This window comes from Panthera onca, chromosome C1, assembly GCF_046562875.1.
Source record: "Panthera onca isolate mPanOnc1 chromosome C1, mPanOnc1 haplotype 2, whole genome shotgun sequence".
Classification (NCBI taxonomy): Eukaryota; Metazoa; Chordata; class Mammalia; order Carnivora; family Felidae; genus Panthera; species Panthera onca.
Window position 1 is genome coordinate 136,424,650 of NC_138346.1, and position 20,427 is coordinate 136,445,076.

Genomic DNA, 20,427 nt, shown 5'->3' on the forward strand with positions numbered 1-20,427 from the left:
TTTTTTTTTGTTGGTTGTGGTATCCTGTCATCTACTTCACCATACCTTTTTTTTTTTTCTGTTGTAAGAATTTTTAATTGTAAGATGCAACATTAACTTATTAACACCCTTCTAATAACATGTTTACTATTGTGGGAGTTAAGAAGGGTCTTGTCCTCAGCCCATTTTGATGGTCCTTGAGTCAACTATTTTTTGGAATGTTCCTTATAAGCCTGAAAACAATATTTCCCTGCAAGACAGACAGGGCTTCCACCCAATTTCAAGTTCAGTGTCCTTGTTAAAGCAGAAAGTTACCTGAATCTTCACTCTGGTTTAGGCTGCTCGGTGACAGGTTCTAGAATATCCATCTCCCTTTTCCCCAGATGCCTCTCTTCTTTAGTCTCCTGAATGAGAGGGAACTTCTTTGGCCTCACCTAAGCTCTAGTTCTATATACTACCAATCTTTAGAATTCAAAATGTCATTTACACCTTTTTTTCCTATACAATCATTTCTTCTTGTATTTTTGGGGAGGAGGGAGGTGTGGTTTCTTCCTCTGGGTCTTTAAATATGATTGTATCTCCCTAAGGCTAAGAATACAAATACACATTCTATCCAAACTCAGTTATTTCTCTGACTTCTGCAGTCTGTTAATATCAAGATCAAATGTCTAGGAAATCCAATCTGTATCTGCTTCCACTGTCTCCCCACAGTCTTGTTCCTTTTCCCACTTTAATCTGCTTCTGCATCCATCACTCCACTGAGATTACTCTAAGCCTCCTAATCATGAAATTCAGTGCTACTTTCTCAACTTCATCAGTTTAACCTCTATAACATCTGCCATTATTGATTAGTCCTTCACTGATTTATAAAACACCTCTTCCCTGATTTACAAAAGGTATCATTATCTTGGTGTTTTTTTATTTTTCCTCTTCTCTTTTGGCCCTTCTCTTCATTTTTTTTTCTTAAATTTTTATTTTTCAGAGAGAGAGAGAGAGAGAGAGAGAGCGAGAGAGCACAATTGGTGGAGGGGCAGAGAGACAAGGAGACACAGAATCTGAACCAGGCTCTGAGCTGTCAGCACAGAGCCCAACGTGGGGCTTGAACCCATGAACCATGAGATCATGACCTGAGCTAGAGTCAGATGCTTAAATGACTGAGTCACCCAGGTGCCCCTCTTCTCATGTTTATTAAACTTCGTGGGAGGTTTATTACATCTTAGTCCTTCTCTTTCTCTAAACATGCCCTTCCTCATCACAGCCACTCTTCTTAATACCCACATTTCAAACCTGTCCAGCTCCGGCCAAGGCCCAGGCACATCTACCCAGGCACTTGATGGGTAGCACTGCCAGAGGACAGCATAGTAACTCAAAATCCATTCATATCTCTGCATATATCTACACTTAAAATGTGATATATCTTAGGCACTGTTTTGGGAGATGGATATTATGCGACAAAAGTGAGCAAGGCTCCTGTCCTCATGGAGCTTTTTCATTCTAGAGAGGTGGGTTTTTTTTGTTTATTTGTTTGTTTGATTTTATTGTGCTTAGACAATTCTGACAGAATAAAATTCAGTTCTCTCACAGGCAACCTCTTTGGATAGCTAATCTTGAATGGTTGATAAGATTTGTCGTTTTGGTAAGACTGATAAAAGCCAGGCTCAGAAATTGCTAAAAAGAAACACACTGAGAGTACAAGGATGGAGCTTACATCTTATCATTCATTTGTATCAGTAAGTTTAGGATCAGAACCAGAGGAGTTCTGCAAGGTATTCCAAGTATTTGCAACATTAAAGAATATGTGTTTTCATTTTTAAATAAACAAATAAAAGTTATACATATTTTGTTTCATCTTTAAAATAGAGTAATGACCCCGAATTCACAGAGAAGCATGAGTGGTTAATGTACATGAAACAAACAGTAGTAACAACTACTGAATACCTACCATATGCCAGGAACTGTTCTAAGCAGCTATATGCACTAATTTATTAATCCTCATGTCCTATAGCATAATGTAGGGCATAGTTATGTTCCTTTACCAGGGGAAGAACTGAGGCACAGAGAGATAAGTAACTCAAAGTCATACAGCCAGGAAAGTACTTGGGCAAGATTCTTCAGACCCTGCAGTCTTAACCACTCTGTTCTTCTGCTGAGATGAATGTGTTCATACCTCATTCACTCAGCTGAGCACTATTACAATCCTTGCAGAGTTTAAAAATCATTATTTTTAGTTTCAGTCATTTATTTAGTAAATAATGTGGGTACATAATTTACTTACTTATTATTTATTCATATCCATAATAAACACTTGGATGGAGACAGGATATATAAGAAACAGAGATGTCGCAGTAAGTTAAATTAATAGTTATTTAATTATGAATCAAGCTGCGTTTCCCTAGATTCATCATCATATTATTAGAATTCAAGATGTAGGAGAAAAATGTAATGATGACTATATCTAGTTAGGATTTTCATTTATTAAGAATATTAAGGCTACCCTAATTTTTTATTTTTATTATTTTTTTCTTTTTTTTCAACGTTTTGTATTTATTTTTGGGACAGAGAGAGACAGAGCATGAACGGGGGAGGGGCAGAGAGAGAGGGAGACACAGAATCGGAAACAGGCTCCAGGCTCCGAGCCATCAGCCCAGAGCCTGACGCGGGGCTCGAACTCACGGACCGCGAGATCGTGACCTGGCTGAAGTCGGACGCTTAACCGACTGCGCCACCCAGGCGCCCCTACCCTAATTTTTTAAATGGTAAAATCCTGAAACTTTGTTACTTATCTCAATTTTTTGAAACAAAATCAACTGTAAAATGAAGGAATTCTAAACATTAATTCCACCTGAAAGAGAGGTCAAACCAAACTACATCTTAATATATATCAAAATCAAAAATGAAACATGGATTTCTAGAGTGGTGCAGTGAGGAACTCAGCAGACATTCTCTGGAGCAAAACCACAATTTAAATAGCAAAAATTATAAAATATAATCATTTACAGTCTCTGGAAATTGTCCTAAGGGCTTTAAGCATATGGAGAAACATTTATTTAAGAAAATCTACCAAATCTTGGCAAGAATAGCAACAGTCTGTGGCATGTGAACTACAACCTTCTCCCTTAACTCTCCCAACCAGCCACGTGTTAATGGAAGCTGTATGCCAGGTGCTCTACTCCGGGAAGGCATGGCCAACATGGAGACTCCCCCTTTCCACAACTCCCAGTCTGGGGTTACAGTTTCATGCTGGGGGAGGCAGGCTGCCTGTGTTTCTCACTCCCTCCAACCCTATTTTGTAGAAGCTCCATTCCAAGTAGGCAGGCAGAGAAAATCTTGGCTCCCTTCCTCCACCTAGTCCCCACCTGTAGGGTGGATGTTCTACCCAGCTGTGGGAGGCCAAGAATATTGGGACTCCAACTGCCTCCTGGGAGCTGGAGCTCACTTGGAGGGTGAAGATTCCATATGGGGGGGGGGGGGCAACTGAGAAGACCAGGGACTGCTATCTCCTGCCTCAAGTGTCCCCAGAATGAGATGGCACTTGGGGAAAAGTGGTCTCATCCCCAGCTCTGGAGCAGGAGCACAAGTGTTTTGCTTGGGGAGAAAGACAGTTCATGAGGATGAAAGGCTCTGCCTGAAAGGACTGACTTTATTTGGAACAATGAGTGAAGAACTTCATGCCTAAGGTGTTGTTGAAAATAACGAAGACCTTGGTAGAGAGTAGTTAAGAGAATACTGGTAGCTCCATGATATAAAAAAAAAAAAAATCATAGCAAACAAAACAGAAATTTAATAGAGAGAACCAAGGAAAGAGAAAGCAGAGGACAGCCCTCCTGGGATCACAGGAAACACTGGGGGTTGAGAAGGCTGGGTGTGTGCACTAGGCTGCACCCACTCAGAAGCAATTCTAATAGGACATGGGAAAGACCTGAAAACATTCCATAATCCCATACAGACCCATCAACACAGGACAACTCACTGGCAAAAGGGACTTAAACACAACCTCTAACCAAACATGGAGTGAACACTAAACTACTGTGACCCAGGGTAAATACTGGGAAGCCAGGCTTCAAAATAAAATCACATTCACCTCTGGCAATCTGCAAGATCCTATGTATGCTCAAGGCTGTGCTGTCTCTGGAACAAGCAGAAAGAGAACCTCCAAGCTCCCAGCCCTTGATAAGTCTTTATTGATCTTTTTACTGTCAACCTATTTGTATCTTTGAATCTAAAGTGTGAAAAAATGTAATGTTTGCATTTTGTATAAAGAATGAAATATTTATTGACACATAAACCATGTGTCAATTTTATCATCGGATCTGCTAACAATGGAGATATAACAATAATAAATAAATAATTCAAAAGATAAAAAAGAAAGTGTGTTGCCTGTAGGCAGCATATGGTTGGGTCTTGTTTTTTCAAATAACTTTGACAACCTCTGTCTTTCAAGATACAGGCACACCTCAGAGATACTGTGGATTTGGATCCAGAGCATCGCAATATAGTGAAAATCACAATAAAGCAAGTCAAACAGCTTTTTTGTTGTTTCCTAATGCACATAAAAGTTATTTATTTTTTTTAAAGAGGGAGGGAGGGAGTGAGGGAGAGAGGAGGAGACAGAGAGAGAGAGAAACAGAGAGAGAGAAAGCAGGGGAGAAGGGTAGAGGGAGATCCACACTCAGCCTTGAGCCTGACATGAGGCTTGATCCCATGACCCTGGGATCATGACTGAGCCAAAATTAAGAGTCAGATGATCAACTGACTGAGCCACCCAGGTGCCCCCAAATGTTATGTTTATACCATACCGTAGTCTATTAAGTGTGCAATAGCAGTATATCTTATAAAAACAATGTACATCCCTTAAATAAAAAATACCTTGATGCTAAAAAGTGCTAACTATTATCTGAGCTTTCAGTAAGTCATAATCACGAATCACAGATCATCATAACAAATATAATAAGGAAAAGTTTGAAATATTGTGAAAATTACCAAAATGTGACACAGAGACATGAGAAGTGAGCAAATGCTGTTGGAAAAATGGCATCAATAGACTTGCAGCAAAGTAAAGCACAATAAAACAAGGTATGCATTACTTTCAAAATTCCCTGGATCTTTGGCTTTAAAATGTTTTTTTACTAAGATGTGGTTGAGTGTGGCTACTTTTGTTTTTATGTTACTTAAAGTTCACTGAGCTTTGGGATGTGTAGATTCATGTTTGTTTGTTTGTTTGTTTGTTTTTAATCAAATTTTAAAGGTGGGGAAGTTTTCAGCCATTACTTGAGGTGTTTTTTCTATTCTTTTCTTTCTTTTCCTTCCGGCATTTCATTTCTATGATGTGGTGTGCTTCAACATGGCCCACATTTTACTGAAACTCTGTTCACTTTTATTTTTTTTCAGTTCTTCAAAATGTATAAACTCTGTTCACTGATCCTTTACTCTGTCACCTCAAATATACTGCTGAACACCTCTAGTGAATTTTTAATTTACTTTTCGACTCCAGAATTCCCATTTGTTATTTAAAAAAATTTTCCATTTACTTATATTTTCCATTTGATACTATCATTTACTCTCCTTTACAGCTATAAGCTGGTTTCCTTTAATTCTTTAAATACATTTATAATAATTGCTTTGAACTCTATGCTGACTAAGCATGACATCTAGGACTTTGCAAAGGCGATTTCTGTCGCTTGCTTTTTTCTTGTGTATGGGTCACATTTGCTGTTTCTTTGCATGTCTCAATTTTTTGTTGCAAATTGGGCAATTTAGATAATGTATTGCAGCAACTCTGGATATTGAGCCCATTCCTTCCAGGTCTCGTTGGTTGCTTGTTTGTAACTTGGCCGTACTATTTCAGTGAAGTCTATTTCCCCCACGGTGAGCAGCCACGGATGTTGCCGCTTAGAGGGCGCAGCCTTGGCCGTCTGCACTCAGTCTGGGATGTCGGTGGTTTTTAGCAGGGCTCTCTCAACTGTCTCCTTCCCTGAACTCTGTTAAGCTGCTTGCATCCACTGGAATCACACTTAGCTGTTACTCTTTTGTGCTATTATTTTTGATAATATGCTGAAGCATAAATTGCTCCACAATATGATCCAATTAAATTTGGGCCCCTCGGCAGGGGTAGTCTCTGAGGCCAGTCTTTGAGACTTGTAGGACTCTTGGAGGGCTGTTCTAAGCTGCCTCTTTCTCTGGTTCTTTCGGTTAGACCACTTAGCTGGCCTATGGTTTAGTATGTTGCTCTCAAGATGATACCAGCCTTCTCTTGTTTACCACCAAAGTCTCCATTGTTTTCAACAGTGTCCCATGCTATGTACCAATAAAGTCAATTTCGTTCTTACTCTGTTCTTACTGCACATCTCTTCCCCTGGGCAGAATACCTGTGTCACTGCTCCACAGCTGGTTTTTTTGGCTTACCTCTCTAGGTGTGGAAGCTCCACTGCACAAGCAAACTGGGACAAGGGCAACTAGGGCCCCAGTATTCTTGCTCTGCCACGCACGGGGTAGAGCTTTCCCTCCATGAGTAGGGGTTGGATGAAGGAAGGGACATCTCAGGTGCTCTTGCTCACAACGGAATTTCTACAACAGAGTGCTACAGTTGGGAGGGACATAAGAAATGTTGGAAGTCTGCACATTTAACTGGGAGCTGGAGAGAAAAGGAACCTTGTGTTCCCACCTGCACATGCCGGGAGTAGATCTATCATCATTCTGAACTGGGGCAGGGAGAAGCAGGTCCTGGTTCAAATGTCACAGATTATCACTGCTTTTATTGAGATTTAGGAGATTTTCTTGCATAAATGCTTTTCCATATGCTGAATTCCCTTAGAACAATTTTCAAAGACTTTAAACAGTTCTTTTAAAAAATAATTTTTACCAGTTGTTTTGCTGGGTACAGAACTCTAAAGCCCTCACACTGCCAATCTCTGGAAGTCGACTCCCCTGGACAGTAATTTTTTAATGAAAACCTATTTCACAAAAAGCACATTATAATTTGCAACACTTTCCAATTTAGGGCTGAAGCAAAGTTTACTTCTTTTATGTTGCATAGAATCTCTCAAAGGCTTCAGAAATAGTCTCTAATAGAGACTGTTACTATACTCCAATTTTTTTCTCCCTTTGTTCCTTTAGTAACAGAATTCCCAAGGTTCAGCTGTACACATGGCTGACAGACTACATTGCAAGGTGTGACAAGAGACAGAATCCTGTCTGATAAAATATGAGAAAATATATATATATATACACATATATATCACATATATTTATTGTGGAATTATAGATATATATCTTATATCACATACACACACACACACCAGACCATGCCCTTAAAAGTCATGACTTCCCTTCTTCATTTCCACTAGGTAGAGGTGATACTGGGAGCTGGAGCAGCCATATTTGATTAAGAGTTGGAAGCAAACTATTGGAGAGAGAGCAGCATGAGAGAAAGAACCTAGTTCCCCATCACCACTGAGCTACCACAGCAGTCTTGGGATGTCTATCTAATCTTTTATAGGAAATAAATACAGTTTCAGAGTTAAGTCACTATATTTTTGTCTCTGTTACAGCTGCATATGCCATATCCTAAACTCATATAATGTCATTATGTACTTTGATAAACTTGATGTGAATAATATTATAGATGTTAAAGCAATTATCAATAATGTCAAATTTTCAAGTGAAGAATACTGATTTCTAAGATATTAGGAAGTTTTCACTGTGGCACACAGAGCAGATAATGTTTGCAAGGTACAGTGCATTAAATTGAAAGCTGATCATGGTCAGTGGCTTCTCCAGGCCCAGCTGTCTGACAGGTGACAGGAGGAATCATCTCCCTGAGGATCGCCAGTTGGGAAGTTCTGATACATTTTATGGAATTGTATACTGGTAAAGAATCTTGAGATCAAACAGATTAACTTTAATAAGCCCTTTTAACATGTAAAAGGTATAATTTTTAGATTTAACTTCTAAGAGTTTACCAATAATTTTCTCCTTAAATAGTCATTCAGTTTTTTCAAATACGTACTATAGTACCAGAGCTATTGCTGTATGGGATTCACAAGTTGGTCTGCAAAGTATTAATAATGAAAGTTGAAATATGTGATCAAATGTCCCTTCTATGATCACTCTCCTGTTTTTATAATCATCACATGCAAAATAACTATGTATTGATATACCTTCAACTAACACTTATTTTCTCTGAAAGAAAAAAAGTGATACTATATAAAGTGATTTTTAAATTGAAGGACACCTATATATCATTGTTTTCAAATTTTATGTTACATAAAACAGCAAGAAATAAAATAATCAGAATATAATATTCTCATCAAAATTAATGGAGGTAGTTAATTAAGCTCATACCAGTATGGTTGTAGACAACGTCAGTAATACAAAGAATATTCCATTCCTTTTTCAATTTTTCCACTAGCTGTCCAACATCATTCCAGGTATACTTTTTATTAGGTCTTGAAAAGTCAGGACTGAATTCTAACTGGTTAGCTAGGGAGTAGCATGACCTAGATAGTCCAAGAGTCTGTAAAGGGGTAAAATGAATCATGTTGTAACCTGCAATGCAAGAAAATAAACAAAGACCACTGTAAGAAAACAAACGAACAAACTAAAACTAAGCAAAATATAAGTTTAGACTTCCCTTAAGTAGTTTCAAATAGCAAGGCAACCATGTAACTAGAAAAGGAATCAAAGACTAGGGTTCAAATCTTAGCTATACCATAAGTGACTTCAAGCCAAGTCTACTTAAATCTTTCAGGATATCAGGGTCCTAATATATAAGACAGAGATAGTGAAATAATGCACTTGAAAAAATCGTACACAGTGCCTAGTTACTATTAAGGGTTCAATTTATATTTGTTGGATGGATATATTTACATGTAGAGAAATACAAGTATATTAGCATGTCTTGCTCCCACTTTTAATGTTCCACTGTCTTGTGTTCTGTTTCAGTTATGTCAATAAGTTTCTCATCTCTTTCTTCATATTATATTCAGTTTGAAAGTAAAAAATATTACTCTTCAGTATGTATGGCAGCACACACCTTCCACATGGAAGACAGTTAATCAATGTTGAATTAAAATTATATACAATGATAATACATGTTCCAAAACATTTTAATAGTTTACTACTAATTTTTCTATGTCAAAGTAAAGTCTTAGATACAATAATGATCTCATTTTATTATTAGAGTTCCTTAATTTTCTAAGTTGAACCATATAATTTGCTATTTTTGCAGGTTAAAAATGGTTAAGTCTTAACAACTTTATATGATTCTATCTATTTCTATTACTAAATATACTAAGAAACAAAATTAAAAGGAGAATCAAAGCTCTTGAAATCTATATCACAGAGGATAATTACATTTATTTTAAGAAAGAAAGGAAAGATAGCTGACATTACCTGATTCTTTTGCAACCCTAAGTCTGCTTTCCCATTCATCAAAGGGTCCCATACACTTAGCTAAAAATGTCTGAAGAGTAACACAGTCCAAGGGTAACACGTGATTGTCAGCACCAACATGTAAAATAGGATCCACAACTATGTAACCCCCACCACTTTTTTCATTTCTAAGGAAAAAACAAAACAAGAACTTCTCAATTAATGATAGGAAAAAAAATCCTCATCTAATATAGTCTGACTCTCTAATGGGAAGGTGAATTGTCCCATTTTAATATGTGTTTCTAGAGGCACCTGGGTGGCTCAGTTGGTTAAGCGGCCAACTTCGGCTCAGGTCATGATCTCACAGTTCGTGAGTTTGAGCCCCGCATTGGGCTCTGTGCTGACAGCTCAGAGCCTGGAGCCTGCTTCAGATTCTGTGTCTCCCTCTTTGCCCCATCCCCACTCATACTCTGTCTCTCTCTGTCTTAAAAATAAATAAAACATTAAAAAAAATTTTTTTAAATATATTTCTAAGCACATAAAATCATTTAAAAAGTTGCAATGAAACTCAATGGAAAAGCCTTATTTTATCCTTTTTCCAATCTCTACATAATGACATAGTATGTATAATATCTAGTAATGTTGCATTAAGGAAAAATAAGCATACCTATCAGTAATAACAAGGACACTCAAGCAAATAGCATCTTATAATGAAGTTATATGAAAAGACTATTCAAGTGGTTACTTAAAAAAAAAAAATTGAATCTGCAATGAGTCTTACAATTGCTTCCTAGGAACTGAAGAACCATATTCTATTTGCATCTCAAAAAATCCTGTAAAAAATTGCAGTCCATGGTTTATATATTAACTTTTTTTCAAGCTAGATAATTTAACTAGATAGAATGAATTAACTTTTTCTCCCCCAACATATAGGACACATGACTTACCCTTGAAGGAAGTAATACCGAAATGATCCAGCTTGCTGAAGATTAAGTTTACAGTATTTATCAGAATCATCTTCTCTTTCTGTTGGATTTTCCCATTCCAGGGAACGGAATTTTTCTCGATTAAACGGTTCTCCAGGAAATGGGTAATTTGTAAATACAGTAACTGCTTTTCCCTGTAAAGTGGGGCCTAGTCGGAACTGTAGTTCAAACCCTAAACAAAAAGCACATTTCAATAAACTCATTGTAAGAATTTAAATTACCACATTAATAAATAAATGATTTATTTAAGGTTTTACAAAAACTATGGTTTCTCAACTATGTTTTAAATATATATATATTATATAATATATATACATATTATATATTATATATTATATAATATATATATGCTAATATACAACACTGCTGGTTTTGGAACTATTCTGCAATCTAATTTAGCTGAATTGTATATTTTAACATACAGTATACAACACAGAACTGTCTGCTCTGTATTGTCCCTCTCCTCTCCTCCTGGAAATTGATTCCTGTTTGCATGGCTACTTTGGGATATGCAAGTTCTTTTTTTTTTTTTTTCCTTTTTAATAACATGTCTTCAAGTTTATTGAGAGTACTTTTAGAAAATTAGGATAGCTTTAAAGTGAAAAACAAAATGAAATTTTACCGAACTTGAAATCTTTCTAATTCCAGAACAGTTAACATACAGTGTTACATTATTTTCACATGTACAATATAGTGATTCAACAATTCTATATATTACTCATTGCTCATCATGATAAGTGCATTTTTTAAAATATATATATATATTTAAAAAAAATTTTTTTAACGTTTATTTATTTTTGAGACAGAGACAGACAGAGCGTGAACGGGGGAGGGGCAGAGAGAGGGAGACACAGAATCTGAAACAGGCTCCAGGCTCTGAGCCATCAGCCCAGAGCCTGACGTGGGGCTGGAACTCACGGATCACGAGATCGTGACCTGAGCTGAAGTCGGACGCTTAACCAACTGAGCCACCCAGGCGCCCCTAAAATATATTTTTTAAAGTTTATTTATTTTGAGAGAGAGGCAGAGACTGAGAGAGCAAGTAGGGGAAGGGCAGAGAGAGAGAGGGAGAGAGAGGGTCAAGCAAGCTCCATGCTCAACATGGAGCCTGATGCAGAGCTCGATCCCATGACTGCGAGATTATGACCTGAACCAGAACCAAGAGTCGGATGCTCAACCAACTGAACCATCTAGGTGCCCCATGTATTCTTAATCCCCTTCACCTATTTCACCCATCCCCTTACCCACCTTCACTCTAATAACCATCAATTTGTTCTCTGTACTTAAGAATCTGTTTTTAATTTGTCTCTTTTTTTCTTTGTTATGCTTCTTAAATACCACATAGAGTGAAATCACATGGTATTTGTCTTTCTCTGACTGACTTATTTCACTTAGGATTATATTCTCTAGATCCATCCATGTTGTTGCAAATGGCAAAATTTTGTTACTTTTAATGGTTGAGTAATATTTCATTATATACGGTATCTTCCTTATCAATCTATTGATGGACACTTGGGCTGCTTCCATAATTTGGCTACTGTAAATAGTGCTACAATAAATATATGTGTGCATGAATCTTTTCAAATTAGTGTTTTTATATTCTTTGGGTAAATATTCAGTAGAGGAATTCTGGATCATATGGTAGTTCTATTTTTCATTTTTTGAGGAACCTCCATACTGTTTTCCACCATGTCTACACTAGTTTGCATCCTCATGTTTTAGTATTTAAGTATTTTTTGGAATTCTGAGGGCCAAAACATTCCCAGTTTTGCCTAAGTTAGGCTATTTCTATTAAAATGTATCTGAGACATCTATAATGTATTGCAAGTATTTTGCCATGGGAGGCAAAAAAAAAAAATTAACACATTATAGTCATAATTTTACTATAAAATAAAATTACGGTTGATTCTGGGAAGATTTTATATCTTGATACCAGAATGTGAAAATTCTGACTACAGTAAAGTCTGTTAGAAATATAAAGCAAATAACAGTATACTTATGATGAGCACTGAGTAATGTATAGAATTGTTGAATCACTATTGTACACCTGAAACTAATATAACATTGTATATTAACTATATGGAATTAAAATTAAAAAACCTAATAAAAAAAGAAATATAAGGCTTAGAAATTTTAATCATGAAGATAACAATTCAATTAATGATGGGCAATAATAACCAATGAAGGCAGGAAAATTTAGTTCTGATGATTATAATCTTTAAGCTTAAGGAAATTAAAAAATATTTTATTTTACTTTTTATTTATTTTCGAAGAACAACTGACATACAATGTTGTATTACTTTCAGGTGTACAACATAGTGATTCAACAATTCTACACATTACCCAGTGCTTACCACAGTAAGTGTGGTCACCATACAATGTTATTACAGTATTATTGACTATATTTCCCACACTGTACTCTTCATCTCTGTGATTTATTAATTTTAAAACTGGAATTTTTTACCTCTTAAGAAACTTTTTGAGAAGAAGCATACTAATATCTATATTTTTAATGCTCAATTTATGAAACACCTAACAAAGTATAAAAAATTATGTCATGTGTGCATACTATGTATAGGAAACAAAATAGACAATGATCTCTGCCCTTGTGGAGCTTGAGTTCTAAAGGGGGAAGGCAGCCATTAAACAATGAACATGATAAATAAGTAAGAAACAACTGTATATCAGGGAAGGATAAATGCTAAGAGAAGAAAGAAAAATCAGAGCAGTGTAAGGAAAATGGGGATAAAGGAGCGATGGTGGGGAGGCAGTAGCAATTTTTAGTATTAAAAAGTTGACGAGCTAGAGAAAAGTCAGGGAGTTATTAGCCACATGGCTATTCATGGTCGTCCATGGAAAGAATTGACCAAGCAGAGGAAACCAAGAAGACTTGGGGTGGAAGCAAGCTTGGTGATTCCAGAAATAACAAGAAACTCAGTATGTGTGGACTGGAATAAGCTTGGGGAGAAGTAGTACAATACAAGGAAAGAAAGGTAACAGGGGGGCCGGATCATGGTCTTGTAGGCCACAGTAAGAATTTGGTTTCTTCTCTGAATGAAATGAGGAGCCAATGAACAGTTTTGATCAGAGAAGTCACATGACCTAACTTGTGTATTAAATCACTTTGTATATTATATCACTCTGATTATATCATTCTGATTATGTCTGCTTCTGGCCATAATGGAGTAAGTGGTATTAGATTTGTCCTCTGCTGAGAAACTAGAAGAAATAAATGAGACAACTGTTTTCAGAAATAAGGAGTGAAGGACTGTGATGCCGAAGAGAATGGTGATTCCTATGAATTCTCTAGCTTTAAACTAGGAGAACTTTCTGTGCTGTGACACAGGAAGCAGAAATAGTAGTCTGAATTGAGGAGACAGAGATTAGAATTTGAGGATGGTGAAGAAACTATAATTTTCAGGGCAGAGTATGGTGCAGAAGAAACCATGCAAAGAAAAAGCTCTAGAAAATTACCAAGGGTCATCTTGAGTCTGCCTGAATACCAGGCTCACACGAGTAGTGTTTGAATCCATGAGGCTGGGCAAAGAACAACTACTAGGAACTCTCAATTGACCAATTCCCAGAACTCACTCAGGCCTGGGAGACATTATAATTTTCAGAGTGAAGAGACTTCGTTGAACACCTGTTGTATTCAAAAGATTCATGTCTTATGTAGCAAGGCTAATATAGTCCTAGAGTAAAAACTACTATACCTATCCTGTCAAAGCTTAAAACAGCCGCAAAAGGGGGGTGCTTGGGTGGCTCAGCTGGTTGGGCATCAGACTCTTGATTTTGGCTCAGGTCATGGTCTCACAATTCATGGGATTGAGCCCCACGTTAAGAGGCTCTCTTAATCCTCAAAAGGATTAAGCTGATCCACAGATAATGTAAATGCCAAAATAAAAGACATCACTTCTATTTTTTGGGGGGGGCATAAAAAAAGGTGGTTTTATTAAAACACAGGGATAGGACCTATGGGCAGAAAGAGCTGTCAGGGCATCACTCCTTTGAAGGAAGACAAAAAAATCCAGAGATATGGCAAGAGAACATTTATAATGTCCAGCATTCAATACAAAACTGCTAAACAGAAAGAGGAAGTGACAGCCTTGATGACACAGGTATCTACAGTAAGGCATTCCACATAGAGGAAACAGAAGATGTAAAGGACCTGAGACTTCTGCTTCTGGCAAAGATGGAATGAATAACAGGGATTGGATTTATGCTGTTCCTTGAAACTTGAAAGAAGAAACCAAGAAAAACCAGAAAACATATATGAGTTTTCAAGCCTACACATCAGGCCACAAAGTACAGTGATGCCTAAGAGACAGAAAATAAACAATGTGAAGCCTATAACTGCCCCTTCTTACTACCTTGAAAGAATGTCCAGGTTGAGGCACAAGGAGGAGAAACCCAGGCAGAGCTCAGCTAACTTCCTAAGCTGAGAAGATAGAGTTAAGAATCTGTTGAGACCAAAGCAGCTAGTTTATAGATAAGAGTAGTTAGTGAGGAGGAGAAAAGTGCCCAAAGACAGAACTCCAGAGATTTGCAGCAGGTCTCCCTTCTGCACTTTGCAGAGTACTGATCAGTGCATGTCTGTGACCAGGAATAGTGCTTGGTTAGAAAAATCAAGTGCCAGATTGGAAAAACTCATAATTCATGAGGCATTGGGTAGAAAATTCAGGGGATATTGCTTTAGGAGTAGAGAACAAAGAGCCCTACACAGGTCATAAACTAGCTTAACAAATCATAAAAGTATAACTAAAAAGTATTAAGATATTTCCAAGTAACTTAACTTCATTCCAAAACAAAGACAAAAAAATTTATAAGAATCCAAAACCACCCAGCATTTTTGGTAAAACTCAATAAGGTAAAACTCATAATGACTGGCATCCAAACAAAGATTATAAGACACACAAAGAAGCAAGAAAACCGAACCCATAACAAAGAAAATAATCAATTAATGAAAACTGACCAAGGAATGACATAGATGTTGAACTAGCAGATAAGGAACGACATCAGTTATCATAACTGTATGCCATATGCTCAAAAAGTTATGTCAATACATGGAAAATATTAAAAAACAAAACAAAACAAAAGATCCAAATCAAATTTAAAAATGAAAACTACGAGATCTGAGATGAAAAATGGAATAGATGGTGAGACATGGCAGAAAAAAAGATTAGTAAATTTCAAGACACAGGAATAGAAATATGGAAAATGAGGGCACCTGGGTGGCTCAGTTGGGTAAGCCTTCAACTTTGGCTCAGGTCATGATCTCGTGGTTTATGAGTTTGAGTCCCGCATCGGGCTCTGTGCTGGAAGCTCCAGAGCTGGGAGTCTACTTCAGATTCTGTCTCTCCCTCTCTCTGCAACCTCCCCTGCTCATGGTCTGTCTCTCTCTCAAAAATAAACAAACATTAAAAAACCCCCACAAATATGCAAAATGAAACCAACAGAGAAAAAAGAATCTAAAAAATTGAAAAAGCATCACTGATCTGTGGAACAATTCAAGTGGCCTAATATATAGGTAATTTGAGTCCTCAAAGAAGAAGAAAGGGGAGATATCAAGTATTTAAAGAAATAATGGGTAAAAAAAAAACCCAAATGTGATAAAAACAACAGATTTATAGATACAAAGAAGTTCAATAAGTCCCCAATCAAGAAACATCACACTATGAAACATCAAAGTCAAATTGCTCAAAACCAGTGACAAAGAGACTATCTTAAAAGTAGCCAGAGGGGAGGAAAATGTCACAGTAAGTTCAGAGGAACAATGATAAAGATGATAGCAGATTTCTTATGGGAAACAACAAAAGCAAGAAGACAGTGGAACAGTATCTTTAAAGGTATAGTTGATCCTTAGACAATATGGGATTGAACTGCACAGGTCTAATTACACTTTTTTTTTTTTTTTTTTATAGTACAGTCCTATAAATGTAAAATTTCTCTTATCATTTTTAAAAAAAGTTTATTTTTTTGAGAGAGAGAGAGCATGAGCAGGGGAGAGGCAGAGAGATGGGGACAGAGGATCCAAGTGGGCTCTGTGCTGACAGCAGCGAGCCAATGCAGGGCTTAAACTCACAAACCATGAGATCATGGCCTGAGCTGAAGTCAGATGCTTAACTAGTTGAGCCACCCAGGTGCCCCTCCTTATGATTTTCTTAATAACATTCTCTTTTCACTAGCTTACTTACTGTAAGATTACAACATATAATACATATACATACTATGTTTCATCTGTAAGGCTTCTGGTCAACAGTAGGCTATTAATAGTTAAGTTTTAGGGGAGTCTAAAGTTATACTTGGATTTTTGGCTGCATGAGGGGTCAGTGCCTCTACTCTCTGCATTATAAGGTCAACAGTAACTTAAAGAAGAAAACTATCAGCCTAGAATTCTATACCCGGTGAAAATATCTTTCAAAAATAAAAGTGATCAAAGCCAGGTTTTTCTTTTCTTTTCTTATTTTTTTTTTAAGTTTTATTTATTTAAGTAATCTCTACACTCACTGTGGGGCTTGAAGTCACACTCCTGGGACCAAGAGTCATGCATGTGCTCCTCCAACTGAGCCAGTCAGGTGCCCCAGACCTCACAGTGTTAGAGAAAGACGTTACAAATAAGCAAGGGGAAAGCTACAACAAACCCTGTTGTGGTGGATATGAAGCATAGACATCATCATGAACTGCTATTTAAATATACATAATGAATGCCAGTTTGATTCCAAGCAAATCCTGAAATGCAGAACATGCAGATATGTCATGTCACATCATTTCTAAAATTGCTCTAGTAGAAGTAAATTCTCACAATGATGTTCAACAGATGGTAAATTCTACACCACAGTATTAAATACTGGATAAGCTAGTCTTTATGAGCAAAATATCTCAACAAAAGACATTGGGAGAATGATGGACTCTTTCAACTTACTGTAATCCAATCAAACACCTCTACCTTTGCCTAGATAAATACGAATACTCTGGCATACTGCAGTATGGATAACGTGAGAGATGGAAGTTCTAGGAATTCCTGCAAAAAATTATAATTTAGTGATAAGTCCTGCTAACCATATTTTTGGATTGTACTAAATAATGAATATAAATTTTTCATAGCAAATGGTTTTAGCAAGTAAGAAACAAATTATCCAAATGGTATTATTAAGTAACTGCAAAAATCCAGGGACTCACTTCTATTTCTCACATTGTACAGTGAAACTTATACTTTCTTTTCCAAGTAGCTATATATACAAATTTTTCTATAATTGGCATAAATATTCTATGAATATAATAAGGCTTATGTTTGACTTAATAATTTCATATAGACATGTATTTTCTTAAGAATTAATCAGTGATGTAAACATAGGCTATATTCATAACAGCTTCATTTATTATAATTAAATAAACTGACAACAAATTAAATATCTAATGATTGGAAATGATTAGATAAGTTGTGGTACAAAAATGGTATTATGTAAGCTAGAATATTACAAAGTCATTATAAGTCATGTTATCAAAATATATTTAATAACATAGCTACTTTTATTCTGTTTTGTCAATTTTATGCATCTATATAGATCTATTGAAATCTTTTCTAGATGGCTTCCCAGGGGACATTTAAAGAAGATTTAATATCTATTCTTGTCAAACTGTTCCAAAAATAGAAATAGAAGGAAAACTTCCAAACTCATTCTACAAAGCCAGCATTACCTTGCTTCCAAAACCAGAAAAAGACCTCACTAAAAAGGAGAATTACAGGCCAATATCCCTGATAAACATGGATGCAAAAATTGTCAACAAGATATTAGCAAATCATTCCTAAGTATTTTATTGTTTTTGGTGTAATTGCAAATGGGACAGATTCCTTGATTTCTTTTTCTGCTTCATTATTGGTGTATAGAAATGCAAAGGATTTCTGCATGTTGACTTCATATCCTGTACTTTTCTGAATTCATGTATTAGTTCACAGTACATTAAAAGAATTATTTACCAGGGCTGGTTCAATATTTACAACTCAATCACCATGATACACCACATTAATAAAAGAAAGGATAAGAACTGTACAATCCTGTCAATAGATGCAGAAAAAGCATTTGACAAAATACAGCATCCACTCTCAATAAAAACCCTCAACAAAGTAGGGATAGAGCAAACATACCTCAACATTATGAAGGTCATATAAGAAAGACCCACAGCTAATATCATCCTCAATGGGGAAAAACTGAGAGCCTTTCCTCTGTGGTCAGGAACAAGACCAGGATGTCCACTCTCACCATTACTACTTAACATAGTATTGGAAGTCCTAGCCTCAGCAATCAGACAACAAAAAGAAATAAAACGCATTCATCTTAGCAAGGAAGAAGTCAAACTCACTATTTGCAGATGACATGATACTCTGTAGAAAACCCAAAAAACTCCACCAAATAATTGCTAGAACTAATACATGAATTCAGAAAAGTATAGGGGCGCCTGGGTGGCTCAGTCGGTTAAACGTCCGACTTCAGCTCAGGTCACGATCTCGCGGTCCGTGAGTTCGAGCCCCGCGTCGGGCTCTGGGCTGATGGCTCAGAGCCTGGAGCTTGCTTCCGATTCTGTGTCTCCCTCTCTCTCTGCCCCTCCCCCGTTCATGCTGTGTCTCTCTCTGTCTCAAAAATAAATAAACGTTAAAAAAAAAAAAAAAAAAAAAAAGAAAAGTATAGGATATGAAGTCAATATGCAGAAATCCTTTGGATTTCTATACACCAATAATGAAGCAGCAGACAAAGAAATCAAGGAATCTATCCCATTTGCAACTGCACCAAAAACAATAAGATACCTAGGAATAAACCTAACTAAAAAGGTAAAAGATCTGTACTTCGAAAACTATAGACTACTTATGAAAGAAATTGAAGAGGACACAAAGAAATGGAAAAGCATTCCATGCTCATCGACTAGAACACTGTTAACATGTCTATACTATCCAAAGTAATCTACACATTTAATGCAATACCTACCAAAATACCACCAGCATTTTTCACAGAGCTAGAACAAACAATCCTAAAATTTGTACAGAACCACAAAAGACCCCTAATAGCCAAAGCAATTCTGAAAAAGCAAAACAAAACTGGATGCACCAGGATTCTGGATTTCAAGCTATATTACCAAGCTGTAGTCATCAAGACAGTATAGTATTGGCACAAAATCAGACACATAGATTAATGGAACAGAATAGAAAATCCAGAAATGGAACCACAAGAATATGGTAAACTTATCTTTGACAAAGCAGGAAAGACTATCCAATGGAATACAGTCTCTTCAACAAATAGTGCTGGGAAAACTGGATGGTGATATGCAGAAGAATGAAACATGTACCTCAGTGTTTATAGCAGCATTATCAACAATAGCCAAACTATGGAGAGAGCCCAAATGTCCATTGACTGATTAACGGATAAAGAAGATGTGGTATAAAAAACACACTGCTCTACTGACTGAGTGAGCCAGGTGCCCCTACACACTTGTGTAATTTTATAATTGGGTGAACATCATTTTATTTTATTTTAATTAATTAATTAATTAAAATTTACATCCAAATTAGTTAGCATGTAGTGCAACAATGATTTCAGGAGTGGATTCCTTAGTTCCCCTTACCCATTTAGCCCATCCCCCCTCCCATAACCCCTCCAGCAACCCTCAGTTTGTTCTCCATATTTATGAGTCTCTTCTGTTTTGTCCCCCTCCCTGTTTTTATATTATTTTTGTTTCCCTTCCCTTATGTTCATCTGTTTTGTCTCTTAAAGTCCTCATATGAGTGAAGTCATATGATTTTTGTCTTTCTCTGACTGACTAATTTCACTTAGCATAATAACCTCCAGTTCCATCCACATAGTTGCAAATGGCAAGATTTCATTCTTTTTGATTGCAGAGTAATACTCCATTGTATATATATACCACATCTTCTTTATGCATTCATCCATCGATGGACATTTGGGCTCTTTCCATACTTTGGCTATCGTTGATACTGTTGCTATAAACATTGGGGTGCATGTGTCCCTTTGAAACAGCACACCTGTATCCCGTGGATGAATGCCTAGTAGTGCAATTGCTGTGTCATAAGGTAGTTCTAATT

General features: G+C 36.6%; 1 protein-coding gene and 1 long non-coding RNA gene across 3 annotated transcripts in view; one reads left to right on the forward strand and one right to left on the reverse strand.

Annotated features, from left to right (window-relative positions):
• AGL (amylo-alpha-1,6-glucosidase and 4-alpha-glucanotransferase) overlaps positions 1-20,427 on the reverse strand; it is an 84,220-nt gene that overhangs the window by 57,150 nt on the left and 6,643 nt on the right. For both annotated transcript variants that reach the window (XM_078451618.2, XM_078451619.2), the window contains exons 3-5: positions 10,296-10,506; positions 9,370-9,536; positions 8,320-8,523 (exon numbers count right to left, since the gene is read on the reverse strand). In XM_078451618.2, coding sequence (XP_078307744.2) covers positions 8,320-8,523; positions 9,370-9,536; positions 10,296-10,506 — 582 coding nt within the window. The remainder of the gene's footprint in view (positions 1-8,319; positions 8,524-9,369; positions 9,537-10,295; positions 10,507-20,427) is intronic.
• LOC144617217 (uncharacterized) overlaps positions 1-20,427 on the forward strand; it is a 147,507-nt gene that overhangs the window by 5,124 nt on the left and 121,956 nt on the right. The gene's annotated exons all lie outside the window — the stretch shown is intronic.